Source organism: Pelodiscus sinensis, chromosome 22 (genome assembly GCF_052426305.1).
Source record: "Pelodiscus sinensis isolate ZL-2025 chromosome 22, ASM5242630v1, whole genome shotgun sequence".
NCBI lineage: Eukaryota > Metazoa > Chordata > Testudines > Trionychidae > Pelodiscus > Pelodiscus sinensis.
Genome location: NC_143073.1, coordinates 2,535,892 through 2,546,153, shown reverse-complemented (window position 1 = coordinate 2,546,153; position 10,262 = coordinate 2,535,892). Strand labels below are relative to the sequence as shown.

Below are 10,262 nucleotides of genomic sequence, written 5' to 3'. Positions count from 1 at the left end.
CCGGCTGCCCGCGGCCTGACGCGACCCCAGGGCTGGCAGTGGCGGCCGGAGCCCAGGGGCCCGCGTCACACAGGTCGGTGCAGGGCGCTGCCTCTGGGAACAACCTCCCGTGGCGGGCCGGGGGGCATGGCCCTGGCTGGACTACGCCTTGGCCGGTGTCCCCTTAGAGTCACGGGGGCAGGGCTCCGGCCCTGGCTGCCCTCTGGCCTCGGGGCTCTGGGCCAAGCCGGGCATCTCCCCCCGTCGCCCCCGGCCCCCAGCACTCCTGTGCTTTTTATAACCAGCTCCCAGCTGTCCCACGGGGGCCCAAATATGGCCCTGGGCATGAAGTCACTGGCCAGGCATCCCCCCACGCTCCCCAGCGGGCGCGGAGACAATGGGTTCCTGCGAACAGACGTTTCGGCTCGGCCCAAGAAAGGCAAAGGCCCCCGGCCACCTGGCAGGGGTGAGCTGATAAAAGCCGCGGCCGGGGAAGGGCTGGCACTCGGCCGCCACAGCCCAGCCCAGCCCAGCCCAGCCCAGCCCGCTCCGGCGCCCCCAGCCCCAGGCGAAGATGGAGGCCATCAAGAAGAAGATGCAGATGCTGAAGCTGGACAAGGAGAACGCCTTGGACCGGGCCGAGCAGGCGGAGGCTGAGCAGAAGCAGGCGGAGGAGAGGAGCAAACAGGTGGGCGAGAGGCAGGTGTTCTCCCTCCCCAGGGCAGGCGCCCGCCCCTCAGAGACGGGGTTCCCAGGCCGTTATCCCAGGGAAAGGGAGCTGCCCCCAGGGGCCCAGCTGTTCCCCCTCCGGAGACTCACTTGTACGCTGAGGTGGTTCCTAGCCCTCTGCCTGGAGGCTGGCCCCTCATCCCTGGCACAGGAGGGCTGTCGGGGACCCTCAGGGTGCAGGGCAGGACCTGCCCTCGGCTCCGGGCGCGGGTGCACAGGGTTTGAGTCCGGGGGTGCTCGTGGCTTTGCCTTGAGCCCCAGTGGGTGCCCGAGAGCCAGGAAGGCAGGTCCAGGAGCTGGGAATGCCCGGGATCTCTCGGACAGGCACGCTCCGCCACCCCATGGCACCCAGCCAGAGAGGCCAGCGCGCCCGTGCCCGCCCGCAGCCAGATGGGCCCCTGGGCACACCGACTGGCACCCAGCGGGCTGGCGTCCAGGGCTCAGCAGTGTGTCGCGAATGTACCGCGCACAGGCACACGGCTCAATAGACACGGCACTCACCGAGACTGTGTCCCAGCACACCCACCCCGCGGATTGCGTCTCTGATACACACCACACTCACAAACCCACCCCTTTGGAATGGGGTCACACACACTCAAAAGATTGCACAAACACACATACACTCCATAGATGGGGATCACACACATTTACAAACCCACTCCCATGGGTGCATCACTCTCTCTCTCTCTCTCTCTCTCTCTCTCTCTCTCTCTCTCTCTCTCACCCACACACTCCATAGATTGGGGTCACGCACACACTCGGTAGAGTGGGGTCACACACACTCACACACATGCCATAGATTGGGGTTACACACTCACACAGACTCACACACACAGTCCATAGAGTGGGGTCCACACACACAAACACCGTAGAGTGGAGACACACACACACACACACACACACACTCCATAAAGTAGGATCACACACACACTCCATAGATTGGGGTCTCTCACACACACTCCATGGAGTGGGGCCGCACACACTCACAACCCAGCCCACGCGGGGATGTGGCTGCATGGCAGCAGGAGAGGCGGGAGGCGGGTTTAGCCCTTCTGGGCTCTGCCGTTTGGCCAGCGGGGGCCGGTGGGGGGGGAGGAGGGAGGCCCCTCTGCAGGCAGTGGGGGGGGGGCAGATCCTCCCCTGCTTCCCAGATACAAGCTGGGGCGACTGTGCCAAGGGCCAAGGGGCCCCACTGTGTCAGGGAGCTGCCAGCCGGGCCCTTCGTGCCAGAGTGGGGCTGACCGTCCCCACCGGTCCCCAGCCAGCCCTGGTCAATGGGGCGGGGGGCTCGGCGGGGCTGGGGGGGGTGGGCAGCAGCCAGGCGCCGGTAACAGGCCGCCTCTTGCTGCAGCTGGAGGACGAGCTGGCGGCCATGCAGAAGAAGCTGAAGGGGACGGAGGACGAGCTGGACAAATATTCCGAGGCTCTGAAAGACGCCCAGGAGAAGCTGGAGCTGGCCGAGAAGAAGGCAGCTGACGTACGTATGGCAGCCCAGGCCCACCGCCTGCCTGGCAGCACACACACCACGTCGCACACATGGGCAGCCACACGCATGTCCATGCTGACACACGCCTGATCACACACAGGGACGGGTCACACGCCCACACCCCCAGGACACACACCTCTGGAGTGACACACGCCTGATCACACACAGGGACGGGTCACACACCCACACCCCTGGGACACACACCTCTGGAGTGACACACACCTGATCACACACAGGGACGGGTTACACGCCCACACCCCGGGGACACACACCTCTGGAGTGACACACACCTGATCACACACAGGGACGGGTCACGCACCCACACCCCCGGGACACACACCTCTGGAGTGACACACACCTGATCACACACAGGGACGGGTCACACACCCACACCCCCGGGACACACACCTCTGGAGTGACACACACCTGATCACACACAGGGACGGGTCACACCCCCACACCCCCGGGACACACATCTGATCACACACAGGGACGGGTTACACACCCACACCCCCGGGACACACACCTCTGGAGTGACACACACCTGATCACACACAGGGACGGGTCACACACCCACACCCCCAGGACACACACCTCTGGAGTAACACACGCCTGATCACACACGGGGACGGGTTACACACCCACACCCCCGGGACACACACCTCTGGAGTGACACACACCTGATCACACACAGGGACGGGTCACACACCCCCAGGACACACACCTCTGGAGTGACACACACCTGATCACACACAGGGACGGGTCACACACCCACACCCCCGGGACACACACCTCTGGAGTGACACACGCCTGATCACACACAGGGACGGGTCACACGCCCACACCCCCGGGACACACACCTCTGGAGTAACACACGCCTGATCACACACAGGGACGGGTCACACACCCACACCCCCGGGACACACACCTCTGGAGTAACACATGCCTGATCATACCCAGGGATGGGTCACACGCACCCCCCCCCCATGACACAGACGTCCGCCATAGCAACACACCTGATCATACCCAGGGATGGGTCAGACACACACCCCCTGTGACACACACATCTACAGTAACACACGCCTGATCACACCAAGGGACGGGTCACACACACTTGCTCGTGACACACGTCTGCAGTAACACACACGTGATCACACCCAGGGACAGCTCTCTCTCACACGCAGACACCCCCCTCAGTGACACACACATCTGCAATACACACCTAATCAAACCCAGGGACAGATCACACACACACCCCCCTAGTGACACATGCCCACGGTAACACACACCTGATCACAGCCAGGGACGGGTCGCACACCCGCGCTCCCTCTCTGTCCACACCCGGGCTGCTGAGACCTGACTGCACCTCCCCAGGCCTGGGCCGGGGCTCAGTCCCGCGTCCTGTTTCACCTTCTGTTCCTGTCTCCTTGGAGAAGAAACTCCCGAGCCGGCGCCGAGGGGCAGCCCGAAGCCCCAGCTCAGGCAGCTCCCTGGGGTGAGAGGGGCCCGGGGCTGGGCACACGGCTCACATCTGGGCCCTGGGCCAGGACTGCGGTGAGGGGAGCCAAGGGGCAGGACTGCCGCCATACGTCTTGGGGTCGGCTGCGGCCGCGTCGGTGCCCCAGCGTGAGTTCCAGCAGTCTCAGGGCTCCAGCCAGCCCAGGGGCCGCACTGGGAGCCAGAGCTCCGGGCTCGCGGGCTGCTTCTGCCTTCTCCAAAGGTGCGAAGGGCGGCGGGGGCGTGGGAACGGCCCCGCCCGCGTGGTGCCACCCAGGGATTGCCCCAAGCAGGAGGCAGGGGCTGCCCGGCAGAGAGCGAGAGCGGCCTGCGGGCGCCCGGCGTGTGCGGGGGGATTAACAGGCCGTCAGGCAGGGCTTGGCCACAGGCTGACATAAGAGACGAGCTGCCCGGCGCTGGCAGGGCTGCGGGAAACAGGTGCAGCTTTGTTCCCGCAGGCGGGAATTTGCCACTGCTCTGTGTATCCCCCCCCCCCCCCCCCCCCCCCCCCCCCCCGCGGGATGCAGGGCTTAGGCGCCTTGCCGGCTCTGGGAGCGTCAGCCCTGACCCAGCAGCCGGGAGTGGGGCAGACCAGCACCGGGGGCGGCCCCCCCGCGAGACCAGCCGAACCTGCCCCAGGGCAGCCCTTGCTCCGAGGGGGTTTTGCTCCTCTGCCACTGGCCCCCGCAGCTGGACCAGACTGGAGCAAAGCCCAGGCTCGGCCGGGCCTTGGCCACGGGGGCCAGCCCCCAGCTCTCCCCGCCCCTGGGCTGGGTTCCTTCCCAGCTAGGGGGTGAGGGAGGCGCTGGAGGTGAGAGTGGGGGAGGGGCAGCAGCACCCCAGGGGGAACGAGGAGCAGGGGGGCAGGAGTAGCAGAGGACAGCTTTGTGTGTTTGTGTGTGAGTGTGTGTTTGTGTGTGCGTCTGTGCACTGCCTGTCTGGTGTGCGTGCAGGGCCTGGCACTCGCCCTCCGCCCCCGGCTGCTCAGTGGAAGCCCGCGAAGGTGCTAATCAGAGGCGGGGGAGCCAACGGCCTGGGATTTTCTCCTTTGCCCAGCTGAGCGCCTGCCCGGAGGCTGGGCTGCCCGGCTCCGGGAGGAGGGCGCTTATCCCCGCTCTCGAGCACAAGGCATCCTGGGAGCGCGGCGGCAGCGTGGCTGGGGCTAGGCAGGGTCCCGCCCGAGGCGCAGCCCCCTAGGCCCGAGGCAAACAGTGTGGGCGGCGCGTTGGCACGAGGGTGAGGCACTGCCAGGCCGGTGTGTCAGGGCCCTGGGCTGTGTCCAGGGCCTAGCATTGGGGTGCACGCTGCAGCTGACTGGGATGGGGCTTGGAGCCTGAACTCCCCTCTCTCTGCTAGAGGCGGTCAGGCTCAGAGGTGGGAGCCCGGTGCCTAGGGAGCCCTTCTCTTGGGGGGAAGGGGCCTTCGTCCCTAGGGCTGACACAAGGCCACCTCTCACCAGCAGGAAAATCCCTTGTGGAAGACTCGGCCGTGCCAACTTGACAGTGGGTGTGCGGGGTACAGGGTGTGCACAGGGTGTGAGAGGGTGCACATTGTGCAAGGTGTGCAGGGGTGTGCGGCTGTGCAGTGTGCAAGGTGTACAGGGGGTGTGCAGTTGTGGAGCATGCAAGGTGTGCAGGGGTATGAGGTTGTGCGGTGTGCAAGGTGTACAGGGGGTGTGCAGTTGTGCAGCGTGCAAGGTGTGCAGGGGTGTGAGGTTGTGCGATGTGCAAGGTGTACAGGGGGTGTGCAGTTGTGCGGTGTGAAAGGTGTGCAGGGGGTGGGCGGCTGTGCAGTGTGCAAGGTGTGCAGGGGTGTGAGGTTGTGCGGTGTGCAAAGTGTGCAGGGGGTGTGAGGCTGTGCGATGTGCAAGGTGTATAGGGGGTGTGTAGTTGTGCAGTGTGAAAGGTGTGCAGGGGTGAGCGGCTGTGCAGTGTGCAAGGTGTGCAGGGGTGGGTGGCTGTGCAGCTGTGCGGTGTGCAAGGGGTGTGCGGCTGTGCGGTGTGCAAGATGTGCAGGGGATGTGCAGTTGTGCGGTGTGCAAGGTGTGCAGGGGGTGTGCGGTGTGCAAGGTGTGCAGGGGGTGTGCGGCGTGCAAGGTGTGCAGGGCTGTGCGGCGTGCCAGGTGTGCAAGGAGTGTGCATCTGTGTGGTGTGCAAGGTGTGCACAGGGCTGTACCGTGGGTGTGGCGTGTGCACGTGGAGTGAGTGAGTGAGTGTGCAGTGTGCACGGTGTGCGTGAGTGAGTGAGTGTGCAGTGACACAGAGGCATCCTGGCTCCCTGGGCTGGCCGGCGGTGCCCGGAGCAGCCCTGCAGCGTGGCGGGAAGCAGCTGCCTGCAGCGATGTGACACTGTGGAAGCACCAACCGCACAGCCCGGCCACAAGGAACAACTGGGACAGATAAGGGTATTTTCAGCTGCTGCGTTTCCTGCCCGGCTGCCCGGGGCGTGCGGCTCCTCACTACGCTCACAGGGCCGCCAGGACAGCAGGGCGGGAACCTGCACTTGTGCTCTGGGCCCTGGGCACGCGGCAAAGGGGCAGCAAATCCCACCCAGGCAATAGCGGGGCAGGGGCAGGGGCAGGGCGCGGCTGGGACGGAAGGGCAGTGCCTGGGAGGGGCCTGGGCTCTGGTGGGCCCCTGCCTCTGCCATGGAACCAGCTCCAGCCCCCTGCCCGCAGAGGGTCTGCTCCCAGGGCCGCCTCAGGACGGAATCGGGGCCTCGTGTTGTGGCAACTCCCGGGGCAGGGGCCTGGCTTCGCTCCCTCCTGCTACTTTCCTCCTTCCGGGGAGCAGCTTCCAGGCACCCTGGGCGGGGGAGCTGTGCGCAGGCAGAGTCAGAGGGCAGAGTCCGGGCGGGCCGGCGCGCCGGCGGGGAGCGGGCAGGGCGTGTTCCAGTGCCGAGCTGATGGGCCAAGTGGCCGGGGAGCTGAGCTGTGGAGGAGAAGGCTCCGGGCCGGCCGGGGATGAGAGGAAGGGGCAGTCAGGGGCAGTTTGAAAGCAAAGCCCGGGGGGGGGGGGGTAGGTGAGGGCTACGTGGCTCCAAGGCACTGGCCAGGATCCTGGGCCTCTCCGTGGCTGTAGGAATCCTAGAGCCATCCGAGCTGTGGACGGAGCTAGGCCCTGTGGAAATAGAGAAGGCGCCATGGGCCCTGGCGGGGCAGGGGACTCGCCGCGGCCCCCACTGCACAGCCCGGCTATTGTTGGCCGCGGTTTCCAGGCAAACAATAGCGCGGGCGGCATAGGGTTTCGCTCCGTGCCGCCCGTCCGGCCCGGGGCTGAGCGCTGTCAGAGTGCCACGCAGCTGCTGCGGAGAATTAGCAGGGGACGGGCTGTTCAGATTTATCATCCCCGGGGATTTGAGGGATGCAGGAGCTTTCAGCACCTCTCGCCGCCCCCGCCCGCTGCCGGGTGGAACAGGATGCCCCGCGGAGGATGCCTGAGTGGACACAAGGAGGAGAAAGTGGCCCCCTGCCGATGGGAGCCAGAAACGAGTCCTGGGTGCAGCCCGCAGGCTCGGCTGGCTTCCCGGGACAGCGGTGTGCGGAATAGTCACCTCTCCGCCCGGCACGGCCGGGAGCACAGGACAGGGAAGGCAGGCTGCTCCCGGGGCGCCCTCCCCTCCGCCCCAAAGGCCAGCCCTGAGAGCCGCCTAGAGGCTGGGGAGAGCCCTTGGGGAGGGGCAGGCACTGGTGCGGTGAACAGGAACACGCTGGCTCCGCACCAGCTTCAGCATGGCCAGGGGTGACTGTGACGGCACATGGGGGGTCCCTGACCCTGCACCCCCATTTGCAGCCAGATGTGACTCTCAGGCAGCCGGTAGAGTAGAAGGTTTTATTGGTTCTCAGGGACACAGCGTAGCACAGGCCCCGGGAGCAGACAGCCGTATCCCTCGGGGGGAGGGGCTCACAGGCCCTGAACCCCCCTTTCCTGCTCTCAGTCTCCTCACCTCATCCTACCCCCCGAGACTGACTCAACTCCCAGGCCCTACCCTCCCAGCCTGGGGACAGTCCCCACCTACATCCCATTGTCTCTCTCTCTCTGGGTGTCTAGACTACAGGGTTTTATCGAAAAAAGGGGACAGAACTCAGCAGTTTTGTTGACGGCTGTAAACCTCATTCTACGAGGAATAACGCCGTCTGTTGACAGAGTTCTGTCGATAAAAGGCGTTATTGCATCGACACTGTCCTTTGCGTCCACACTGTCATGTCGACAAAGCGCCTTGCTTTGTCAGCAGAACTGGATGTCGTCTAGATGCTCTTTGTCGACAGAAGCTTTGTTGACAGTATCTGTTGACAAAACTTCTGTTAACAAAAGCCTGTCATCTAGACGTACCCTCTGGGAACAAAGTTGTTATCTTCTTATCTTCTTATCTTCTGAGGCTGGCCCTTAGGAGTCCACCACCAATACCCATGTGGATGAGCCATTTGGAATCACACGTAACACCATACAGAACAGGCAGAAACACCAGGTTACAAAGTAGACAGCCCCCTCACTCTGTCACGATGCTTCTACCCGCGTGGCTTTGCTCAGGGCTTGCTCCTTTAGTACCGAATCAGCCAGCTGCTTCAGGAGGTGAAAAATCCCCGTGTGCTACTTCGGTCCTTAAGGGTAGACTCGTGTTTAGGGACCGTTCTGAACCGGGACCCCTCTGGTCAGTGGGTTCTGGGGTTTTCTTTCCTCTGCAGCTCACCCTCTTTCTTTCCACGTTCCCCCGGCCCCCCTCTCACTGTCCTGTCTTCGGACTGCTCTTTCCAGGCCCCTCTTGCGATCACTTTGTGGACTTGCCAGGTTCTCAGGGGCTGGGTCTCACCACACACAGCAGGCTTCAGTCTGGATGTCTTTGCACGGGCCGATCTCTCTGTTACATCGGTGGGCATTGTCTCTGAACGTGGCTGGAGCATAGTGCTCAGGACTCAGGCGCTGCAAACCACGGCAAAGGACAAACCCACCGCTTAGCTGTACCAGGCAGAAAATGGGCAGTTTCTCTAGAGCCTGTTTACACACTGCTGTTGTGCTGGATTAACTTCAGTCAGATTGAAAACGTGTTAGTTAAACCTCTGTGTGGACACACGCATATCAGTGCAAAGCTGGTGCTAGAGGCTTGGCTTGCTGTACCTTCCCCAGTGCCAGCCAGGCTGTCGCCAGTTTCAGACAGATAAGTAAGCAAGCTGGTGTGAAATCACACTGCCACCACCAAGCCAGGAACAGGCCTTGCAGGGGATGTGTCACACTTCCCAGCCTGACCATGTCTGCAGAGAGCACATCTGAACTGGGTCAGCACGTGGTTATAAATTAATAGAGATTGCCTATCTCCTAGAGCCAGAAGGGACCTTGAAAGGTCACCAGTCCCCTGCCTTCACAGCAGGACCAAGTACCAGCCCTGACAAATTTTTGCCCCCAAATGGCCTCTGCAAGGATTGAACTCACAACCCTGGGTTTAGCAGGCCAATGCTCATACCACTGAGCTATCCCTGCTTCCCCTTGTGCTTGCTCCTGTGCCAAGGCTTGTGGGAAGGTGTTGGTGTGCTGATGGGCACATTGTGTTTTGGTGGTAAAGCTCTGTGGGAATGGGGCAGTAGCGCAAATCGGGCGCAACAGGGGTTCTCTTTGGGAGTAAAAGCCGCAGGCCCCGCACCGGGCGCCGCTGACAGATTCCCAAGGCAGAGGGGCCGCCGTCTGGGCGCAGGCTAGAGGTGGCAGAGAGGGTTCGGCGCTAGCTGAAACGGCTGGGCTTCCCGGCATGCCTGAGCCGAACCCTGCTGCACTGGAGAGCACAGGCTCGGGGGAGCTGTGAGCTACTGGGGGAATGTAGCCCTGCGAGGGGCAGAAGCTGGTGGCAGAGCGGATCAGGCCCCGCGCGACCCGTTCCTCACATGGTGCTGGGCGCGGCGGCTCTGTGGAAGACACCGCTCAGCCGAAGGCTTGTGTGGGAGCTGGCCCCATGGCGCGGGCCCAGGGTCACGGCCGCTCAGCGGCCTCGTCAGCCTGTGTCTTTGGGGACACGGTTGCCCCGTGGCGGCAGGCAGCTGATGGCCACATAAGCCAGCAGCCTAGGGGAGGCCGAGGGCTGCGTGGGCCGTGGAGTCTGAACTCTCGTCTCACCCTCTGGAGAAGGGGGGGGCAGAGGCTGGATCTTCCTCAGCACCTGTTTTGCTGCCTGCCCGTTCTTCCTTCCGCGCTGCCCGCCACAGGGGCCAGAGTGGGGCTGGCGGAGGGCGGGCGGGGGAGCACATAGGAATCCCCAGCTGGCATATGGTCCTTTGGGGACCCCAGCCATCTGGTGCAGTTTAGTGCAACCCCAAGGCGGCTGGGTGGGGGTGGGGAGACTGTCAGAGAGCTGGAACTCATTCCCTGAGAGCCCCGCCTGTGATGGGTTGGATCACAGGGGGCCCCTTGGGGCTGTGACCCCAACTCTGCACCTTGGCTGGGGGAGACCAGAGCTTCTGGCCCAGCAGACAGGGAGGTAGAGCACCCCAGAGGGCAGGGGGGTGGGCTCAGAGGCATGCCCAGCACCCAGGGTGACACCCCCAAGGGGATGCCTGTGATCCACTCCGTCCCACCACTCTCCATTG

At 63.9% G+C, this 10,262-nt stretch overlaps 1 protein-coding gene across 8 annotated transcripts in view; it reads left to right on the top strand.

Moving 5' to 3' along the window:
- Positions 1–488: 488 nt before the first annotated feature.
- The window catches only part of TPM3 (tropomyosin 3), a 43,745-nt gene continuing 33,971 nt past the window's right edge, over positions 489–10,262 (top strand). For 6 of the 8 annotated variants that reach the window (XM_089772504.1, XM_075907319.2, XM_075907321.2 and 3 more), the window contains exons 1-2: positions 490–667; positions 2,060–2,185. In XM_089772504.1, coding sequence (XP_089628630.1) covers positions 554–667; positions 2,060–2,185 — 240 coding nt within the window. In that variant the 5' untranslated portion in view covers positions 490–553. Of the gene's footprint in view, positions 668–2,059; positions 2,186–10,262 lie in introns of all 8 variants that reach the window. The other 2 variants (XM_089772506.1, XM_075907317.2) reach the window with 2 other exon arrangements.